This window comes from Centroberyx affinis, unplaced genomic scaffold (genome assembly GCF_046629955.1).
Source record: "Centroberyx affinis isolate AG114_WGS23_722 - 3 ecotype Tasmania unplaced genomic scaffold, CSIRO-AGI_Caff_v1 ptg001557l_1, whole genome shotgun sequence".
Lineage (NCBI taxonomy): Eukaryota > Metazoa > Chordata > Actinopteri > Beryciformes > Berycidae > Centroberyx > Centroberyx affinis.
This window is the reverse complement of record NW_027280009.1, coordinates 32,589-56,156: the sequence shown is the minus strand read 5'-3', so window position 1 is coordinate 56,156 and position 23,568 is coordinate 32,589. Positions and strand designations below refer to the sequence as shown.

General features: G+C 41.4%; 1 protein-coding gene across 1 annotated transcript in view; it reads left to right on the top strand.

Moving 5' to 3' along the window:
- The first annotated feature begins 2,019 nt into the window (after window positions 1–2,019).
- LOC139650856 (synaptosomal-associated protein 25-A) overlaps window positions 2,020–23,568 on the top strand; it is a 39,852-nt gene continuing 18,303 nt past the window's right edge. The window contains exons 1-2 of the mRNA XM_071527640.1: window positions 2,020–2,047; window positions 21,771–21,914. Of these exons, the coding sequence (XP_071383741.1) occupies window positions 21,843–21,914 (72 nt within the window). The 5' untranslated portion in view covers window positions 2,020–2,047; window positions 21,771–21,842. The remainder of the gene's footprint in view (window positions 2,048–21,770; window positions 21,915–23,568) is intronic.

Genomic DNA, 23,568 nt, shown 5'->3' with positions numbered 1-23,568 from the left:
TGGGTGTGTGTGTGTGTGTGTGTGTGTGTGTGTGTGTGTATGTACACATACAATTGTACTGTATGTACCTTTGTGGATTTCTATGTGTGGGTATATATCAGTGTGAGTGTTTGTGTTTCTGAGCATCAGTGTGTTTTCGTGTGTGTGTGTGTGTGTGTATGCAAATACCAGTGTTCATGTGTGTGTTCATACAATAAGGTTGCTGCCACGCAGGTCAAGGGTGCAAGAAAGAAATAATGCTTTCAGCTGAGTGACAAACACACAACTGATTGCTTCTGCACAAGGTCAGGCTGCCGGTTGCCCTCCAGTACCTGAGAGAAAATGTGATGAATGGCAAGTTTTATCTAGACAATTTTCTACTGACATAGTTACACTACAAGAAGTGGAGATCTATGCTGTATTTCTCAAAGCCCGGGTCAGGACTCAGAGCTGGGTCATGGGAAGCTCAAAGTGCAGCCCCAAATTACTGTAGAGAAACTGATAACAGAAGTTAAGATAAAACTACTCACCAGTTTGGGAAATCACTTTTAGGCGATGAGAAAAAAGACTTCTCTCCCCAGAGAGAGAGAGAGAAAAGTTTGAAAGTCCTCGCCCTTTAAACTGGCCCACACTGTAAAAAAAGAAAAATTCAGATGTTCCTTGTGGGCTAAATAGTGCTTTATAGAACCATCAAGATTTGAAGAACCATTTACCGGTTCTATGTAGCAGCTGATTGTTCAATATTGAACGGAACATGATTTTGAGAGTTTCTTAACTCCAACAGATTAACAAAAGTGTTAAAACTGTTTGGTGGTGAAGCGGTCTCTACATCTGCCTGAGTCTGGATTAAAAACTGTCAGCATCACAGTAAATAACATCCTCAAGGTTATTGGAGACAGTAGAGAGAGAGAGATTTTATACAATGGCTACCAACACACGCATACTGTCAAAATGTTTTCTTCCAAGTACTTACTTTATTATAAAAAACAGGAGAAAGCGAAAAAAAATCACTAACTAGCCTCTTTGTAACCACGGGAGTTGTCATACCAACCAATAAAGCATGGCTAGTCATGCTGGTTGGAACACTTTGACCAATCACATTGCTTGGCTTAAACTACACATTGTATGAAGCACCATAAAGGTTCAGTGGAAAACCATTAGGCTACAGCGTGATTTAACAATCTTTCTAAGTGTCATAGCACCAAAAAGGTGTTGTTTTATGGCTCTTGCATATGATTAACACACAAGCTATACTTTATTCATAGCCTACTATCTTGGACTGTCTTAATTTATTAACATGAACAAGCTCCCTCCAATCCCCCACCCTCTAAAACATGACATGACATATCATCTGCTCCACTGATAGTGAATGAGACACCAACTCTGTGAACACTGTGACTGTGCCTCGGCTGCTTTTAGAGACATGGGCACATTTTCTGTTTGGGACCACAATGACATAACATTTATTAGGATAAGTGGTTTAAACCAGAAAACTGGAACATAGTATTTTAAAGGGATTTTGTCTGAAAATCTGGATGCCTCAAACCAGGATGGTCCTGGATAAACCAGCAGGCCTGTGTTGATAGATTAATAAATCAATCTAATCATGAATAATCCATATCCTATATACGGTATATGCTGCATATGGCAGGCCTGCAGTGGGATACGAAGCATTTTACAACAACAGCATGTCAAAATATAAATATTCAGATATTCAGTGGTTGCATTGAACTGTTATCCATGCATACGCAGCTGGACATTATCACAAAGACTTGCAGAAGTCTCTCTCTCTCTCTCTCTCTCTCTCTCTCTCTCTCTCTCTCTCTCTCTCTCTCTCTTTGACAGATATCTATTAAAAGCTGCTGCTGACGTCAAAAGCGTCCGCCATCTTTGACGAGAGCTGCACTGCTTTACCCCATTGAAGAAGAACTGAGGAGGATTCAGCCAACGCACAGTGCCTTTGCAGCAACCCAGTCATATACAGAGAGGGGCTGATATCGGTTAGTTGTTGAAATACGCAGAGATTTCCTCCCTATTACTGACTGCGGGACACCGACAACGGGCACAGGTAGGAGAGAAAAAAAATACATTTTCTACCTTGTTTGTACCATTCATGTTTGTTAATTTGATTCTTTTTTATGTAATGAAGCAGATGTGGTTTATATTTGTGAGATATTAGCGGTGGACGTTCGTTTTGTCTGTTTTTATCCGCCAATGCCAACCGGGATGATGGTGATGCAAACGCCCATATTTCTCATTGTGGTAAAATTTCTGCATAATTGGGAATATATTGGATTCTTTGCGGCACTGTTGATGGAAAGAGAGGTGTAAAGGAAGGAAGGAGCCAGGGAAGGAAGCAAGGAAGGAAGGAAGGAGGGAAGGCAGAAAAGGCAATGCATGACCCCCTGGGTGATAAATCTGAAACGCGCAGTGGATTGTTGAAAGGATGCACTGTATGCGGTGTGTTATAATGCCTGTTTGAGGTGTGGGCGTTTTCTGCGTTTCAGCACCTTGGACAGCGACAGCCTCGAAGCTTTTACCTCCCAGATGTAAAACACGCATTGTGAAATAGATGGAGTCGTCTTGAGTCGATTCTGTATCCAAAAAACCCGCATTGCAAAGGATTTCTGAGGGGGAAGGTGGGGGGCGGGGAGGGGGGTTTTGCCAAGCATTTGCAGACAAATATTTTGGGGGGATTTTTTTTTAAATCACTCCTGTGGGTGATGGAGACTCATCTCCTACCTCGGAGCTGATAAGAGGCAGCAGGTACACTGCTGATGTCGCAGCAAAATTGTGAATCATGAATCAATCTATCGCACTCATGTCAGCCAGAAAACACAAAAAACAAAAAACAAAATAGCATGCCTGCTGATTTGGAATGGAAAGGTGTCTGAAACATCCCGCATCTGAGGTTGTGGCGGATGCGTCTGCGACTGATTGGGGGAATGTCATGTAATAGTAAACTGCGCCATGGTGAAGTCGGCGGGAGGAGGGTCGCCTCTATAAACAGCAGAGGCGGCATGATCCAACTCCGTGAGCGCGTCGCTTCCTTTATTTCTTTTTTACGCAGTGGCTTTGCATCACAAGCGGCGAGATCTTTATGCCATATTTACGTGACGAGGCGACGGCACAAATGATCGGTGGTGGTTGGACGATGGGCGGGGGCTCGAGTCGAGGAGAGGGGAGAAGGGAGCGGGGGAGGACCGCGGTGAAACCCGCACTATGACACCCCCCTAACCCCCCCTTGGTGGTAAATGACAGCAGATGCAGGGACTTTGTGGCTGAGGGTTTTAGTGAATTGACGCCCCTGAATGAAACGGCGTCCCGTCCCGTCTATCACAATAGCCGCTGTGCGCTGAAGTGGTACCCAAGCCTCATGGTCCTGATGCAGAAATAACTTGAAACACTGCAAAAGGCGACGTGATTGTTGAATGAATCCAGACGTTTGACGATGCGGCACATGATCTATTTAGGTCGTGTTGATCTCTGGCGCACCTGAAGATAGTGTAACATGTGATGACAGGGGGTGGTAGTGTAACTGTTGATGGTCATTTTCAGATGCTATAACTCCAGTGCTGACTGAAGGTTTACCACATCACTTCAAATCAGTACATTTGCATCCTGCGCCACAACTTAAAGGAGAAATTGAACAGAAGATGCCCTAATAAAAAAAATCACCAGAATATTCCTATAGGGGCTTAGAGTAAGTCTGTGGTGCTTAATAGTGAGTTTATCTCAAGGCTATAATATTCTTTTGCTTTGATATTTGCATAGTATCCCTTTAAATTGATTCTAGGGTTATTATACTTCTTTTTCAAAGTGAGCAGAGAAATGTAACCTGTATATCTAAAGGAAGAACACAGGTTTTGGACACTGACAGCTTTATATTGAGGATAGAGGTGGACTATAGTCTATATGGAGAGCGCAGTAAAGCCCCCCGGGACGCTCCGGTTGCCATGACCGCTACACCATATCGCCTTTATGCGGTTTCCACTGTTTGGACTGCAGAGAGGGAGAGAGAGAGAGAGAGAGACACAGAGAGAGGGGGTTGGGGGGGTTGGGGGGTGTCAGGCCTACTGCACACACACACTGTGAAGGGGCTGTTCTCTGGATAAATGGTGACTCACGATACCATCACCATCCACTGATTGTTTTCTCAGAAACAGCCGGGCCGTCATTCATTTCACAGGGGCAGTTTTATGCCCTGCCTGCTGCACTGGTGTGAAATTAAACGAAAGGGTTGTAGAGATCAATGACTGTGAATACTTGGCTGGCTGGCCGGCCGGCTGGCTGGCTGGCTGGCCGGCTGGCTGGCTGCGCATTGCGTGTTTTGGTGCAGGTATAGCTCTCACTTGTTTTTCCTCTATCAAGCAGGACCTCTTCCATTTCTGATTTGGGCTCACTGGCAGCAGAGAGCTTAAAGTCTCAAAAGACGTGATGATCAAACTCTGACTATCAAAAGCTTGACCATTCAGATTCCTCAGAATTGTTAATCAGCTTTATTGCCTTTACAATATCTTATGGTTTGATGAATATACACTGATAATGCCTAAATACCAAACCAAAATAGTAAGCCATCTCAGATAGCGTAGACCTTGAAAAGTCCTAAACAGGCCCGAACCAACCACATGTCTGTCCATGCATAACAAACTATACACATTAACATCATATTATAGCCTACCCACATGACGCTCACACATTGGTCTTGGATTAAATGCAGATACAGACAAGTTCTTCCTAACTCTTAGTTTGAGGAACTCTCATTGAACAAGCCCAATGCCTGTTAGGTCTTCACCTGTCTAATAAATTCAGTATTATTCCATAATAAGTTTTAGCAGTCGTTTTGTAAGAGAAGGAGTTGCTTTTTTCAAATGGTAGATATCTAATTTTGGAGTGAACCTCATCTTTCTCTCTACTTAACCACTGACAAGCCAGTGAGGCCAGGCTCAGAATCACAAAAGACATTTTAAATTGAGTCTGGATCAACAGAGGACAGAGAGACACAGACAGTGAAGGAGAGAGAGAGAAGGAGAGAGAGAGAGAGAGAGAGAGAGAGAGAAAGGAGAGAGTCAGCTAAATTCCTAAAATGTAAATGTCTTTCTTTCTAACTGTCTTATATTCCAAATAATTGCCGCATCGTCGCGGTTCAATTTTTAGCTGCATGACAAACAAAATGGTCCTCGTGGATTCAGCAGAGCTTGTTCTGCTGCTGTCGCATTAGGAGGATATCTAGTGATATTTTGTGGTGGTGAACTGTGCTGTTCTCTCTCTCCCTCTCTCTCTCTCTCTCTCTCTCTCTCTCTCTCTCTCCCCCCCCCCCCCTCTCTTTCTGTCCGAACAGTGAAGGCTATTCTGGGTTCATGGTCCAGAGGCAGGGGAGACATGGCTATTCTGTCTGGGATTACGACAAGGGATTATGTCTGGTTGTTGGAGATATCATAATGGGGTTATTCCTCCATTTTCAAGGTCTTTATTTTCTCTGTGCAAAGTGTCCCACGTGGCTCTAAGCTTGGGAAAAGATCATCTTCAGTTTCAAGATTCAGGTTTATTTCTGTTTAAAGCACATTTACAGTAGCTGCGTGGTGTTTACACTTTGCAGAGGTTAAAACATGTTGAAAGGGCATCCGTTAAAAAGAGCAAGACAAATGGAAAACAGAAGAGGGAAACATACAGAGACGATAAAAAACAGGGACAAGGAATCAGATTAATGAAGTAAAAGCAATATTGCAGTCATTATTTTAACAGGTTAACACAGGATTGATTTTTAAAGATTCAGTAGCATGTCTGAATTTATTTGAAGTGTTTATTTTTAATTTATCCTGCAAGTGATATTAGATTTGAGTATTTGTGATTGTGATTGGCCTGTGAGCCATGTGGTCGATGCACACCAATTTCATTTTTGATTAAGTTACATGATCAGTGGAGTTTCTATACAAGAGCGATACAGTAGTTAAGGGGCAGCGGAAACAGCAAGTCAGGGAGAAACAGAGTGTGTTTGTTGTGTCCAGTCAGCCCCCACGGGGAAACCTATCACTTTCTTTGAGACACTCTGCATGTAAACAAAAACACAGAGAAACAAAATGGCCGCTCCCGAGGCCTCGTATAGCTGTGACGATGCAGAGAGGGAGGCACATTTCCTCGCTCACCGAACCACGTTGTACACATGAACTTGAGATTTACAGTATGTTGACAGTATGTAAATAATTAACTAGCTACATTTCCTCTCACTATGATGCAGCACTGGATATCATGTAGGATAGAAAGAGACCATAAACTGAAACTTTTTCTTCTTCTTTCAGCTTTAATTTTCAGTATTCTGAAAGCAGTCTAATAAATACATTTTTGTAAAACTAGTCAGGTTGATATCATGGTCCCATTGTTCTGTTAAATAGTCATTGGGGATTAGGTACCAGATATGGGCAAAATAGTAGTCAATAATACATTTTCAATGCTTTGAAAAAAGCAAGAGGACAGCTTGACTCATCTAAATTTAGTCTTGTTTATCTAGCCTTAATTTTGCCCTTTCTTGCAAGTGATGTGACAGCTTTAAAGAGTGTTATCTTCCAAGTGATGTTCTCCCTTTTGAGGCTTTTCTGGAGAGGAAAATCAAAAACTCCTCCAGTAGTTGAAACATTTGAAACCGTATTCATGAGACAGAGTCATCTCTGAGGCCACTGTGCTGTCAGGCTTTGTCGTCCTCCTGCCATCTGCCCCACCCCCCCCTCTCACTCAGAGGTTAGATTACCAGTCTTTGATTGATGAAAGGAATTTAGAAAATGAAAATGGAAGTGATGAGAAAGAGAGGGGGGGAGGGAAATGAAGAAAGGGAGAAAGTAAATAAGATTGAGAGAAATGACCAGACTGAAAGATTGCCAGATTGAATCATTTGAAGGAATGATGATAAGATCAAGACATTTGTGCAAAAAGAAAATGGCATGAATGTCCTCAATGTCCTCAACTTTACAAATACAGATGTTGGCTTCTATTCAAAAGATCAGACTATCCAGGGCAAATATTTTCATTTTGCCTGGTTTTGGGATTAACTCCAGATTACAGACAGGGCCTTGTTGAATTTTTCATCAATTTGCTAAAAATATGTCCCAAGAATAAGCTTTGTGCGTCACTTTCACTATGGCAATCCGATATTGTTTTGGAATACAATCTGCATGTGTGTGAGTATGATGGGGACTGCTACAGTTTCACATCGAGCTGTAGCAGCAAACATATCGTTTCCACTATAGAATTAAAGATGGCTATGACCGTATTGAATTGTAAGCCTTCCCTACTTGACCGAAGCTTTCACCGCCAGGATAAAAGCATGTATAGACATCTTATCCCCGCCTCAACGAAGCATAAAGTCACCAATTAATCTGCTCGGGTCAACACAAATACGTCCTCCGCTCTCTACGTTACATGGCATTGTGTGTTCAGGTGCTTTGACAATAAGGCTGAGGATATATCAGTCTTCTGCAAACATGATACTGTATACAGTGTGGAGAAGGTTTTCATTCAAGGATCAATGGAGCAGTGTGTGTGTGTGTGTGTGTGTGTGGTTTTTAGGGGGGTGATATTGTTGCTCTACCTCTGTCAGTGGGGTTGGGTAATTTATGATGCTGCAGTGCAGCCGACCAGGATTGTCAGTGCAGGTTGCCCTCTGCAGTGCTTTTACATAAACCTTAAACAGCAGGTAAACACGGGAGAGCTGGGAATCTGTGAATATCTGACTGACTGTTTCACCTGAGCTGAAGTGCATTGTGTCATAAACACATTTTAAGTGTATTATAAGTGTATATGTGCTTTTATTGCATTACAATATGAAAACTACATGCAAAATAAAGCACTATAGCATGCATTATGACATATTATGAGTCTACTATGACTATGTAATGAATTTATTATCTATACACAAAGGGTACAAACTCTAACAAACAATTTTATCACATTGTGTGTATTACAGTACATTATACAATGTACTCAAATTGATTATAATGCTTTCATAATGTACTTATAATGCCTTAAAATGCCCTGTGAGCAATGCCTCAAGTAAAGTTTCAGGATTATTGATTCTATTAGACTGATCAACATTCAACTTAGACATAGTAGTCCCCTCTCTGGCTGTCATTGTTGATAATTGTGTGTTATTGGTATGAAGCCAGTGAATAATGCAATAATGATGGAGATGCTGGTTCAGATGAAGCTATATGGGAGAATACAGTCATTTACATACAATTGTAGGTAACAAGCTTCATTTACGTCCACTACGCTGTCAACTGAATGCATTTTGTCTTGCCAGAACAAAACAAAACAACTTCTTTATCGTCAAATATTGCTGAAATTCATCTTTCTTTCATCTAAACATTAATTTCGTCTTTCAGGTCGTTCTGTTCAGTAGAAAAGTGCAGTCATTTCCTTCTTTGTGTTACAGACTTAAATGCATTTCATTATAGCACTGTTGTAAGTTTTACTGCACATTCACAACACACACATTAATTACACAAATCAGATATTCAGGACAGTTAGCTTTTTTACAGTTCTACACCGGCTCGGACAGATACAGAAGGCAGCAGAGGGGTGATTTGATATTTTTATGATGAGTGACTACAGATTCTGTCAGAAGGTATTTCTCGGCCCATGGGTCTACCTAATTGCTTTTTAATGTCTTTGTTTTTATGACTTCTCAAATATTTAACAGGCTCTAATGTGACACTGAAGTGGCCCGGCGACCGAGGCTTTAGTCCATGAACAAAGTAGAAAGTGCGACTCCTTTTAAAGCACCGCAGGTATCCTGCTGGACTGTGAAATAAACCGCTGGGGATCTCGCTCACTGAATGGATTTCCTGCATGGAGCCTCCAAACGGGACTTTGCTCTTGAGTAAAAGCAACATAATGAGGTGTTGTAATCCCGTACTGTACAAACATGCACCATGCCAAAAAGCCATGACCAAAGGGATAATGAAAGACATCAATATTGATTAGGGCATAACGGTTTGATAGCCTATTACCACAGCATCACTAAAACATCAGGAATTGTATCTCTGCACTCTGGGGCTGCGTTGAACATTTCCTGCCTGGGATTCCATCAAACCTACAGATATAAAAAGGACATCTGCCACATTTTTTTCACCCAGAGAGCCTTTGCATCTCAGCCCCGACTTTTATTACGTCGTAAAACAAAGAGAGGTTGTGCTTCTAATTCAAAACAGGCTGCAGAGAACCTCTACAGTAATCGCTAGGTTGGTCATGTGTTCCTCTGTATCCCATTTTCTCTCCAACGCCCCCGCTGACAGCCCCTGGGCGCCCCTCCCGGTCGTGTTTTGCTTGTCAAATGTCATATCTCCACGGTCCTCTAGCAGCCAGAGTGTCATCTGTAATAGCCACACTGTTAATAAACGTGTCCCCGGGTGCTCCCAAGGGTGGGCGAACGAGCCGGCCACAACCCCTTTTTACCCACGGAGACCACAGAGGTGACTGTGAGCAAAGTGTTGAAGGGCGTTGGCAGCGCTCATGTTTGGCCCGGTATGCTTTGAATACCGAATTATGGCCTCATCAAAGGAACGGTTTCAATGCTGAGGGTCCCTTTCTGCTTCTATTACTGTCTTTTCTCTGCTCTTCCTGACAAATGGTAGGAAAAATGTGACCGTAAAAGGCACAAGACGGCAGATGGGTGCTAATACATAAAAATAGAGGAAAGAAAGCGATGTTTTTATCCATCTGCAGCATGGAAAGGTCCTTGATGAGAGATCCTTGATCTGCTGGTTGCCTGTTTCCATCCATCTATTGTCTCCGCTGCCTCACACTCCAGTTGTTTCCAAGGTGCAGGGAGCCGGCTGATAAGGAGCGAGCGCAGCACCAATAGGGAGGGAGGAGGGGGGTTCAGCCTTAAATCAACCTCAGGGTATCTGGTTCTCTATTAGCCAGTGCAGCAGCAAAGGCCATCTTCAAAGGATTATAAATAGGCTGTTGAGGAAGGACATTGTTTTAGCAAAGGTGCTGCATCTGACTGAGCAATACACGTCATTGAAACATTGCGTCTATGCTTATCTTTTTGGCTGCGTATAGGACCAGTTTTAGACCAAGCAGTAAATGTATTTTTACATATTTAAAAAATGCAGATCCTTTCTGCTCAGTCAGATCCACTGACTTCTCTTTTCAGATGTTTCAGAAGATGTCTTAATGGCCTGACAAAAGGCTTGACCATCTCTCAAAACTCTAGCTCTTTGGCTAAACTGCTAGTGGACATGACATGACATGACAAAGCCGTGGGACCCAACTTCCACACTGATTTTCTAGCCATGCTGTCCGGCCTTGTTTACTAGTTGTGTGTATCTAAGCTTCTTCCTTTTGTGTGCCTCTTGGACCACATCTTCCGCAGTGAGCCTTAAAAACAAAACAGTCTGCTGAGTGTTGGACCACAGGACCAGGTCAGGACTTAGGCTGGTGCGGACCGTCTCTGGTGGGACTGTATGTTACTGGCCTATATCAGCTCACATTGCCTCCCGGACTGCCTTAACTTGTGCCTTCTCAGCAAGAATCTTTCTTCACTTGTTCTCCTTTATATATATATAAAAAAACAATTTGATGCACATGTCTCTCTCCTATTAACAATGTATTTATCTTAATCTTCTCTTAACTCTTAATTATTGCTGCCAGGCACTTCTACACTTGTTTACAAAGCAAGTGTATCGATCTTGGCAAAGGGTAAATTTAAATGTTAAGATAAAGATAAGCCTTTAATAAGGCCTGTGGAGAAAGTGATGCACTGCAGCAGCAAATAATTATAGGATACAACAAGTTGATATGATATGTCTTTTATGTCTGATATGTCTTGTAGGATATATCTTGATAGGATATGTCTGAACGCTCCTATGTCTGAGCACAGAGGATGTGTGTTATCTTCACCTCTCCATTTCTTGAGGTTTTGCAGTGATCATGGACCATCATAGGTTGCTCCAATAATAAACTTAATCCTAGATGCCTCTATATTCCAAAATTCTCTCCAGCTAAGCTTCTTGCTGTCTACACTTTCACACTTCATTAATTGTGCCTGCCTAGCTTGAGAAACTGCTTTGGCACCTCTTGCCTTTTCTTTTCGCTGCACTCGCCCAACAATAACCCTCTGTCTGAGTGCCAACTTTGCTCTCTGAACTGCTTCTTTAGGATTTCCATCCAGTTAGTAGAGTTGCTACCCTTCTTACTGTTGTGTTTAGACTCTGCAACAACTAGTGTCTCAATTTTGTGCATTTGAATTCCTCTGTTAGGCTAATTAGAGGTAATTCAGGCAACAAATTCCCATATAGCTACCATGAAACTTGGGCACAGTAATAGTGTGACAGCATTTTAACATAGATACTGCATAGTAATATAGACATTTCTGACTGCAAATAAATTCATTACACTGTAGGAATGCTCGAATAGAATGAGGAATCATGATTCTGTATGATACAGTAGGAACATTATATGAACACAGTGGTAAAAACAAAACATGGTGTTGTCATGCTGCAGGCACGCTCACAGCAAGGACAGACGATATTGCTCAGCCTGGAGCAGTGAATGTCTCATACATTTTGCATAATTCCTGGATAGTATATTTTGACAATACATGTTGCTATGACAACATAGCACCCAATGTGCTCTCGTTTACCGTAATGGAAAGATGCAGCTTGCATGATTTTATATGTCCATGTAGAGTTGATTTTGTCTGTTTTATACTACCTGTCAAACGTTTGGGCACACCATATTTTTCTTTATTTTTACTATTTTCCACATTTTAGAATAATAGTAAAGACATCAAAAACGATTAAATAACACAAATTGAATTATGCAGTGACCAAAAAAGTGTTAAACAAATCAAACCTATCTTATATTTTAGATTCTTTAAAGTGGCCGCCCTTTGCCGTAATGGAAAGGGAAAGGCTTTGGAAAGAAATTCATACATAGGCATCAACTTCACTATTTATATTCGTCTAAGAAACTAATTTCAAGCAATTAAGCATAAGCCTTTAGATCAAAATAAGACTTTAAGATCATGAAAAACACAGTACATTCAATCAGGTGTGTCCAAACTTATGACTATACACAGCAGATGGTATGTGATTTCATATGTCTAGTGGTCTTTTTTATTTAAAATCAATGATGGCGTTCTGAAGCATTATTTTTTATATTTCCCTGTAATCATCTCAACACTTCTCTCAATGTTTCCCTAAAATCAAGGGGGAAAAAATGTCATAATATGTGTTGACTGTTCCCTCACCTCACCCAAATCGGTATTTGGCCGTTTGACAACCCCAGTGACTGCAGTCAGGGCCACACTGGAGAAGAAAGGCATGAAAAGGTCACCTGCTCAAAGGTTCAGGTTCACCGTAACACCGCTGCGTTTGAAGTGTTGCCCCCTCACTGAAGTGGATAGCTTGCACTGTTATGATCCTCCGGCTCCTGCTCCTTCAGCCATGTGTTTCTCAGATGTGGATGGTTACAGTGAGGCCAAATGAATAAGTGATGGGGTCTGCGACTTCTCCAGGTCAATAATGCATGGTATTCTTTGTAGAGTGGGCCACTGGGATGCCGCCTCAGCACTTAATGCTAGCTGCTCAGCGGAGAGAGAGAGAGCCGGAGCTGTAGTGACACTTGGGCTTGTTGTGTAATATTGTGTCATTGTTGTTATTATCCCGGCTCGCTGCGGTTCCTGGAAGGGTAGTGTCATGTTAGTGCCATGATAAGAATCTGTCGAAACCTGCAAAAAACACTCTCAGCATAGAATTAGAGTGGATAGAACAGGCTTTTCCTTCTCCCATGTTGTTCTTTTTTTTACCCCTAAAATGGCTGCCGTGGAAATTTGAAAATATTACTAGCATCGTTTTATATGTTTATATCGTTTTCTTTTTATTTTATTTCTGCCATTTTAACAGCATCAGCCAAATGGATATTCAAGTATATTAACTTAAATAGGAATGCCCATATTGTCCATTCCAGTTCAGTGTATTTCTGTACGGAGCGATAAGAGCCACACTAAGTGAAGAACCGTAGTAACCTTTACGATTAAGTCATTTTACTTAAGTAGATTTATTTTTACAAGGGCAATTCACAACAATCTATCAACGTTACTGTGCTAGTTTTGGCCAGATGGCGAGTTTTAAACTGCAGTCTCAGGAGATGACCTTTAAATGCAGTTATTGCCGTATAAAATGCAATGTTTGCTCACAAGGTTAATTTGGCTCTGAATATGAATGTATCATCTTGTGTTTGGTCCGTGGGAAGAGGGATGGTGTAGATTGTAATAGCAAGAGAGAACAGTGATAGCAACTATGAGAATATGTTCAGTAGAGCGGACTTGCCAACATGCTAAAAATGAGAAGATATTTCTCTGTCAAGCTGATAGATATTTATAAAATCTGCCCCTAACTGCATTCATCCTACAGAAGTGATGCCTCAGAACAAAATGATTTAATGTGTTGTGAAATATGCAGAATAGTTCAACTACGCAATCCATCAAAGACTTCTGTCATTGTAGAAAATAAAGAGAAGTGCATCGGATGCAAGGACAAAGCTGGAGAGTCTGAGACTGAAACTAGAAAGCAAACAAAATGGCAGCCAACACACACACACATGCACACGCAGGCATGCATATACACACACAAAGAGAAAGAGAAAGACACACACACACACACACACACACACATACACACATCTCTATGGCTGTATGTGCGTGCAACAGCACAAAACAAGGATCTATTGTCTGTCTAGCTGTAAGCCACAACAATGATTCATCTTACCCTCATGGCAATATCGTATCTAGTATTAATATGTCTATGTTATAGCCTTCATATAGATTTTTTTTTTTTTTTATCTCACTAGTAAATTTTCAGCCAAGGTCAGGTGAACAAAAAGCCTCCTGGAAGCGACAGCAGGACAAAATTTACAGGAGTAGCCGAAATTCTGTCACATTTTTTTTACAAATTGCACTGAAGAAATGGAACAGGACCAGCGGTCTAAGCGGTAGAATGTAATTCCAGTTTAGCCCAAATAATTTACTATAGAAGATTGAGAATGTAACATGAAATGCATTCAAAACGTAATTGATGCACAGTGTCGAATATGTGATGGATACCAGTACCAGATACTTTTTTTTTACTGTTATTTATCCTGGGAAAGTTTTCGGAGCATGTACGTGTAATGATTTCAGCATCAGGAAAAGGAAGGGGGGCGAGAGAGAGGGAGAGAGAGACAGAGAGAGAGAGAGAGAGAGATAATGAATGACAGAAGGACAAATACTGTAAGAGATACAACAGGAGGAAAAGACATGAGGAAGTGTCATGGCGGAGCTGCTGGTGGGGGTTTGGTAGATCTTCTCCAAGTAGAGTTTGATTGAACAAGGCAAGAAATATGTCGTCCTCCAGGGGAATGTGTGTGGGAGGAAATGGAAATAAGGGCATCTTCATATTTTTCATTAGTGTTCCCATGGCGATTGTACTGTAGTGTCACTCTGGAGGTAGTAAACAGGGGGATGGATGGATGTTTGGATGGATGGATGGATGGATGGATGTTGTATCAAGTATTCATGGAAGTTACTTTGAGAAAGGGAAATTATAGTAATAGTTTAGTATAGAAATTCAGGTATTAGCTGGGTTTTATTGACCAACTAGTTAATCAAAATGCTGTTGATGAATGTGCAGTGTTTGCCGTTTCTCTGGTAATTGCCTTGGAATCTGTTGTAACTGCCGTGCAACTCATATACCAGATTTTACAATATCTTTTCTAGTCTCATAAATATGGTGCTAATCAGTAAACCTCACTCTCCCACAGTCCTTGGGGTGAAATGGGTGTAATAAAGAATATGTGCGTGTGTGTGTGTGTGTGTGTGTGCATGTATATATGTTATATATACACGTTGATGGGTTTGTGTGTTTAGTGTAGGCGTACACTTTCCAGGTCAGAGATTTCCAGTTCTCATTCCCGGTGGGTTGATAAGTCACAGTGGTTTCCATTTCCCGCCTTAATCTACAGTGTCAGTGTGCCGCATCTCTGCTGATGACAAGGTGACAGAAACACAGGCGCAAGGGACGTGTGTGTATGTCTGTGTCTTCACGCACATTGCGTGTGTGTGTGTGTGTGTGTGTGTGTGCGTGCTTGATACTGGAAAGGCCAGTGGATTTGGGGCGAGGAGACTAAAAATCAAGAATATTAAAGTTTAACAACACTGAATTGTGCTGTAAGTGGGTCTATAGGAAAAGTAAAGGACATTTCAGCTTTAATTAAAAACAGTCGTCAGTTGGCTTTTCTAGTGTTAAATGCCTTTTTTTTTTGTCATATGTAGTGTTAGGTAGTGCTTCGGTGACAAAGCAAAATATCCACATAGTGTCATGCATCCATGTGCTATAACTGCGTTCTTTATATCCATATTTGTGTGGCTATAAATAAATGACTCAAATGGAGATTACCCACATATTTTCCCTCATCAGTCGTTAACAAGGGAGATGTTTGTAAGATTTGTGCCAGCGATGGGGGCAGAGGGATTAAGAGATAGTTACAGCAGACAACTGGATCTTAAGACTGGTGCTGTAATAAGATTTGGGAAGTGTTTATGGAAACGTTAAGTTTGGCAGTAAAACAACTTTGAGACCATTTTGCACAGTCACATTTTTGCCAACTTGTATTGTCATTTTTATTATACTGATATATTAATACAATTTATCAAATAATGACCCAGCGACCTAGTATTCTCAGCATGTGTTGAGGTAACATGGAAGTGTGTGCACATTGTGAGTCTGTGGTGTGTGTTTGGTGTGTGTGTATGTGTGTTGGTCCACATGGTGTGCGTCTGCATGTCTGTGTGTGTATTAGGTGCTTTACCAAATGAAACGGCGGCACTCTGAGCCAGCTGTGTGGCAGATGTCTGGTGGAAACAAAGGAGTAAATCAGTGTAAATTAGCTAAATGAGTCTGTCAGTCTGTCTGTTTTACACTGTTGTCCAATCAGTCAATGTCTACGGCTTTTCCCATAGGGACAGATGGAAACCAATATACAGTAAAAGGCACTATAGATTACTGTAATCTCATTACAAGATATGTGTGTGAATAGGCAGTGTGGTTGGCGAGTAACAGATTACATGAAACAGGATTACAGTAATATCATTAAAACAAATCTGTTACAGCTTCAGGAAAAAAATAATAATCAGATTAGATATGATGATTACTTGCTGGATTAGTTCAGTGGTTCTAAAAGTGTGGGAACAGATTAATGTCTATTATAGTGCAGAAACATATTGCATCGTGAGAAGGGCTATTCTGGTACAAATGTTATGATAAATATGGAACGTACACACCATTGGCACTCCTCGAAATGGTGCTGGAAAAGATCCAGATCCACATCAAATCACCCACAGAAAACACACGATGGATATTCCTGCACACAAAATTCACCTCTGCTGTGTCTTATAGGTTTCATTTTCCCCACTTTATCACCCAGACTCCAGACGGCTTCACACCATCCTGTGCTAAATTAAAAATGTCAAATTCCTCTCAGACGGGGGGAAATGCTGGCCAACATTTTCTCAGATGGGAATCCCCAGACAAATGTGTGTGTCCTTATGAGAGGAGCACTGCATGAAGCTGGATGGTTAGTTGGCCTGCTGGTTAAAGAGGTGATTCTGTAACTCAAAGGTCACAAGTTTGATCCCTGTAATGGTGTCCATCAACAGCCAGATTTTCCCTACCTGCTCACTCATTGAGAAAGGGCCGTAATGCCTAAAATGCAAAAAAAAAATTGCCTTGAGTCAGTGTGTGGATACAGTGGGAGCAGAGATGAAAGACTTCACCCTGTTTATCAGAGTGTCAGATGTGTCACCGTCCCAAATTTCTCGCCTTTTGACTATACTGACTGGATATCAGAGCCCTGCTGATCTGATTTCCTTGTTTATTTTCATAATATTACTTTGTGTATCAGATATACTCCTGGGCAATAGACCTGTAAGGAGAGAAACTTGTGATTTGGCTCTGCAGCTACCCCCTCCCCTCCCATCCCCCCTTCCCCTCTGCAAAAATGCAAAAATGGTTGAATGAATGAATTTACTGGATCAGAGCATAATTCATACAGTACTTTTCCATTCTTGATGTAGCACATGATGGCGCAGTTGTCTGGAGTTCGGGTGGTAAAAGAGGAAAAAATGAAACCCATTGACCAGAATACTTCAACCATTCTCTTAATACAATATACTTTCATACAAATCAAATAATCACATTAATCTGTTCCTGGACCCTGAACTGACTCATTCAATGAATAATCACCTATATGTAATCTGATTAATTATTTTGTTAGTAACTGATTACAGTTACCAATATTTGTGATCAAATTACTCTAATTCTGTAATTTTGAACTGCTGCAATGGCTGATCCGACATGTAATCTAATTACTCTAACCTTTTTACTGCATAATAACATTGCTGTTAAATGTAAACTGTTCTGTAATCAGGGAGCACTGGATTGATTAATCCAACAAGTAATCATTTTGCCTATGTAATCTGATTACACAGTTTCAGTAACAGCATCACATTCGTACCTATTTACTAATAAGAAAGTATGTACTGAGGCATCATGCACTATTGAACAACAAACATTTTCCTACTGTATACTGCTTCACCAACATAAATGAAGACTCAAAACCTCCAAATGTTGACAATGAATCATAAAATCCAACTCCAAAAAAATACACATTGATTAATGCATTGATTATGAAATCCTGGTCCTACTTGACGCCCCCTCCACCATTTTTTGTATCTCCGTATTCTCAAGGACCTGAGGATGAACCTGTCCCAGGGCCAAAACTGGAGGATTTAAAAGCAGGCAGTCCTGAGGGCAGCTAAGATATAAAATGCGAAACATGTAAATGAGATGTAGAATAAAAGGTCAGTGCAGCCTGTTAAAACTTAATTGCCTGAATTTGGTTATATAACCAGACGGGGAGGCGATGCCCTCCCTTCCTTTAGCAAGTCATTTTGAAGTGTGTTTTGAATCTGACTTGATTCAAACATTAAGCATTGCACTGGCCGCTCGGAGGTTTATATAACCCAACATGGCCGCCATTGATGTGAAGCGATGCAGGAGAGCGAGAGGAAAAGAGAGAGAGAGAGAGGGAGAAATCAGAGAGAGAATGGGCTGCGGAGAAGTGGAATAAACACTGTGCACAAACAGAGCTGTTTGCCATGCTGCTGTGATACAAAGGACAGTTATGATGTTAACGTACTTAGATCAAATACTAACTCTGAATTACAACTCGACTGAATCGCTGTTTGACTGAATCATTTCCAATTCAACACATGATTATACTGCAGATTATATCTGCAGCAGACCTGGGCAAAATAACAGCGGGGTGTTTGAGGATGTCAGCTGTTAACTTGAGTATTGTAAACGAGTGACTGAATAAACGTCAAGATATAAAAGAGACTGTAACAGTGCAAGACTTAATCAATCCATAGGTAGTAGATAGCCAATCGTACTGTATATATATGTAGATATAGATATATGTGAGACAGGGTTATTCTAGTTTTGGATTATTCATTTATTTTTATTTGAATAGGTTTAGGTCAAAATTTTTGTCTCAATTTCAGTTTAGTTTTTGATTGAGTAAGGTTTGCAACTGATATTGGGTAATACAAACAATAAACCATGATTTTCTTCTTCTTTTTTTATTTACAACTAGCATTCAGTAAAAGTAGCCAAAAATATCTTTCTCTTTTTTAGCCTGCATATAAACAAAAAGATGAAAGTAGAAAACATGTATTTTAGTTTGTTTTACAAGTTGACAAGATTAGTTTTAGTTTGGTTTTAGCTTTTCCACAGGCTCATTTTTATTTCAGATTACGACAGTGTTTTGTAACACCTGGTTCTCGTCTTAGTTTTAGTTTCAGTCCATGATCATAACCTTGATCTGAGGACATAAACATCTGAGTGGAGCAAGGCAGATGGATCCATGCAGCTTCTACCGCCCAGGGAGCCATTTATGATTCAAACCATGACGCGCTGGTGATATTGCCGCGGCGGTAAAAAATGGCCTCATATCCTTTATATACGCGGCGAGTATCTGGCCAGCAGATGTTGTTGTGAATTTCCCATGATACACGAGTGGGTGAAGCCGACACGGAGGGTACAGTAGGACCTCCGAGGCAGAATATCAAGCAGATTGCTCCCTCAGTCACCGACATGAGCCGCATTCTGGTGGGCGAAGCCGTCTGTCCGAGACGATACACTGAGACAAATCACTCCTCACCTGACAGCTTGGTATCAGGATCTAGAAGGCTGCTGCTTCCCCGATAATTCTTTGTAGCGGTGGTGGTCGACGATAATTGTGGTTTTGATCGTGATTGATGATTGCGTGAAGTAGCTGTTTCCATAGTCAGTGCCATTATGGTCCCAGTTTTGGTTCTATTGCAGGCAGAAAATGCAAAAATAGGCCTTATTTGGATTCTGCATTACAGTAAAAACATGAATCCCCTTCTACTCTTTGACTCTCTGAAAAATAAATCTCTATTCCTAAGGCTTAGCTGAAGAGTTGGTTTAACAACTGTTGACAAAATTCACTTGTTGTTAAGTTGCTTTGGACAAAAGCGTCTGCTAAATGACGTAATGTAATATAATTCTAACATGCAAATGTGAGCATGGCCGTTAATGCATGATAAATTAGGTAAATTAGGTACTAATGAGACCCTCAATCTGGGCATTTATTTTGTAAAATGTCATTTATGGGTTGATTTTTGAAGGGTAGAACTTTTAAATGACCATTTCTTAACTTCTGTGTTCTGCCCCTATTTTTACAAGCAGTGCATTTATTACCAATAACCTTTACTGATACAGGGAAGGCAGACACAGAAGACTTAGTTCTTTCACAGCAACACTCTGCTTCACACCCAGTACAATGACACTGATTTTAGCAGTTACTGGGGGTTAATGGGTTAATGGGGGATAAAGGGGGTTAATGCTTTGCTCACCACAGGCACCACAGTGGCAGCTGGTGGAGGGCAGAGAGTTTCTCCCTCAGTTTCGGACTGCCGCCCGCAATAAAAGTATAAACAAACCATTTATAGCTTTCATATATAATTAAAACCGATGGCGGTTACGTGCTATGAGTCCTTGGGTCAACATCTTGTTTAGAGTGAGAACAGTGTCAAAAGTTAATCCATAATGACACAAACAAACCCAGTTGTGGGGTGAAAATGGTTCCACAGGTGGTGCTAAACCTTCATTCCAGATGGCTGTTTAATAGCTAATATAGACATAGTGACATATTCATTTTGGTTTCATCCCTTAAGGATGTGCACAGGACATACATCACTCCAATTTCTGCCAACCCAACAACCAGTCATTCGTCATTTCATCCCTTTGGGTATCAAAATCCTGGGGTGAACAGGATTACACACCTATTTTGAAAACTGTGGAAAAGATTTATATTTGATACTTAAGGGGATTAAATAATTTGTCAAATTAAGATTAGACACTGGATTATAAGGATGTCTTGTAGCCATATCCACCGTTTATCTCTCACTCAATCAACACATGACTAGTTATTTCAAGATAATTTTTAGAGTTATCTGCCAGACTGCATAATCCTGCTTCTAGAAATGCCCAACTGCTTTGCTTGTGGTAACAACCTCTCATGATATTCAGAGAGCGAAGCATCATGGCTACAGGGCTAACAGGCGGTTTATGTCTCTCTGTGGCTAATCCTCTAAAATCCCAGTCAACCCTGCCTGTCTGAGACTGTCATTCCTCTGCAAACATCAATCGCCTGCTCTCTTCCCATTCACTCCCAAACAAACCCCGCTGCTACTGCTTCCTAATCCTCCATTATACCGGCTGCAACTGTAAACAGAAGCTAGCGAGACATGCAGCTCCCGACTGGATATCCCGCTTGTTTTTATTTTTTCATAGTGAGACTTTTATACTTAAGATCCCAGAGGCGCAGCAGGATACAAAATATTCCATGGGTTCAAATACGGCTTCCCAAATGTCCCATTTGTCGCATGTCACACCCTTTAATTCTCCCATCTTTCTTGATACGCTGCAGGAGTGAATTTTATATTTCACACTTTCACACGTAGGGGTTTAGCACCTTGCTCAAGGGCACCTCGACAGGACACACGAGCATAGTTGCTGTTTTTGGGAATAGAACTGACAATTCAGATATGAGAGAGTCTCTCTAATCACAAGGCCACCTTCTGCAGAATGCATGTGACCAACCCATGGATAGAATGCATCCTTTCCTTGGTATGTAAGACTGTAGTTTTAAATGTAAGGTAATTTGTTGAAATGCCATTAGATGTCAATAAAGAATAATTTTCTAGGATGAATTAGTACTCTAGAACCGGTATAAAGGTGATCAGCAAATGAAAATAACTTTGCTCCTTCTATGTAGAAAAATGTGCGTCCTCTTCGCCACTAATCCCATAAATTCTCGGTCAACTCTGGCCCGTCTGAGCCTGACATTCCTCTGCAAACATCGGCCGCCTGCTTCCCAAACAAACAAACAAACGCAGTCGCTAATGCTTCCTAATCCTCTGCCTGGACAAAGCATCCCCGTGGATCAGAGGACTGCGGTGCATAATCATGATGTTGTGGGTTTGAATCCTGCACTTGATCTTTGGTGCATGTCATTGTCTTTGCTCCTGTGTAATGCTGCCAGGGTTGGGGGCTTTGATTCCCACCTTTACTGTATGTTTGAAGCTGTCTTCTACGTTTGTTGGTTTTGTTGTTTGTGACTAAACGTTGTTTTTTTTGGTTTTTTTGTCTCTTTCCCTGTGTTTCCAGTCCTCCCCGGATTCCCACTAGGATCTTCTCTTCCCTGTTGGAGACCAGCTCCACCCCCCACATCCAGCAGCCATGGCAGAAGACGCGGACATGCGCAATGAGCTGTCGGATATGCAGCAACGCGCGGACCAGCTGGCCGATGAGGTAAGAGCAACACGTTCCGTTGATCGCAGCAGTATGTTTCTTGATGGCACGCAGTTGTATCAGAAAAACGTGGGCACACACACACACACACACACACACACACATAATCACAGACACAGACTTAAGCACATTCAAATGCAAATGTGCACACACACGCAGTACAAAGCAAGAAACACTCGAACATTAGGGAACAAAAAGACTAATGGTGGCTGTTCAAATCATTAACAATTATGATATAGTATATTAAAAATATGAGGGATAGGGTAAATGCGATATAGATTAGATTAGAGCTTTATTTGTCCTCAAGGAGGAAATGAATTTCCGCAGCCAGGCAGACAGAGATGCATCCAGACCATTTCTGCATATATTAATGTCAGCTAAATAAAAACTGATTATGGAAACTGTTTCACATATACAAACTTATCCTCCACTTTCAGCACCTAAAATGGCTGTTGTCATTTTCCAATTCATGCCTTTATTACATTACATTCACAGAACAGCAACCTATTTTTGCTCTGTTTTAAAACAATATTTTACTTCAACAAGAAATATCTGAAGTAGCATCATTAGCGCCTCCCGCTCAACAAAACCATGTTTTAACTCGTTAATGTGTATTTCTCCGTATATGAAGGATGTTTTTCACCATAACCTTAAAATCTGTAAAATATCCTGGAATGCATAACAATAGAAGTTACACACGGCTATTAGCCAGAGTTTGTACGTGTTTGTGTGTGTGTGTGTGTGTGTGTGTGTGTGTGTGTGTGTGTGTGTGTACGGATGTGTGTGTGTCAGGTGAAAGGAGAGTCTACCTGCCTCTGACTTTATATAACTACACTGGTTTGAGTGTGTGTGTGTGTGTGTGTGTGTGTGTGTGTGTGTGTGTGTCCTTATGAATGCACATGATCACATGCATCCACAAACATGCATTTATGAGCGTGTCTCTCTCTGTGCTGGAGAGATTGTGTGAGTGTGTTCATGTGCATGTTTCTGTGTGTCTCTACATGTGTATAGGAATTCATGTGTGTGTGTGTGTGTGTGTTGTGTGTGTGTGTGTGTGTGTGTGTGTTTCATCGGAGTGAGAGAGAGAAAGCCTCAGTTGTGGCCTGGAGCAGATCAGCCCACACCCCTCCAGCGTCACATATGACTCACACTGGCACAGCTGAGCAGAATATTAAACACACACACACACACACACACACATACACACATACGCAGACATGCAAACATGGGGCCTGCACAAAATGGCGGCGTTAGAACAACAGTTTCCCCTATGCTGCACTGACTTAGATGAGTGCTCAGAAACACAGAGGAGGCGATGAGTCGAATAACGGCCATTTCAGATCGAAACACAGTTAAGCGAACGGCTAAAATGTCAGTAGAGGGGAGTTCTGGTCACTTGACCTCGGAAGGAGGGAGGAAAGGAAGGAGGGATAGAGGAAGGAGGGAAGTGAGGAATGGGTGAAGAAGAAAAGAGATGAAGGAGAGAAGACAGGAATGAGGAGCTGAGGAGGAGGGCTAGAACTGGCTGCATTAACATTTGCCGTTCAAATCAAGGCTGTGCCCCTTTTCCCTTTACCCTCATCCCTCCATCCTCTCATCCCTCCTTCCTCCCTCATTCGATTCCTACCCCCTCCCCCCTCTCCAGCCCCCCTCC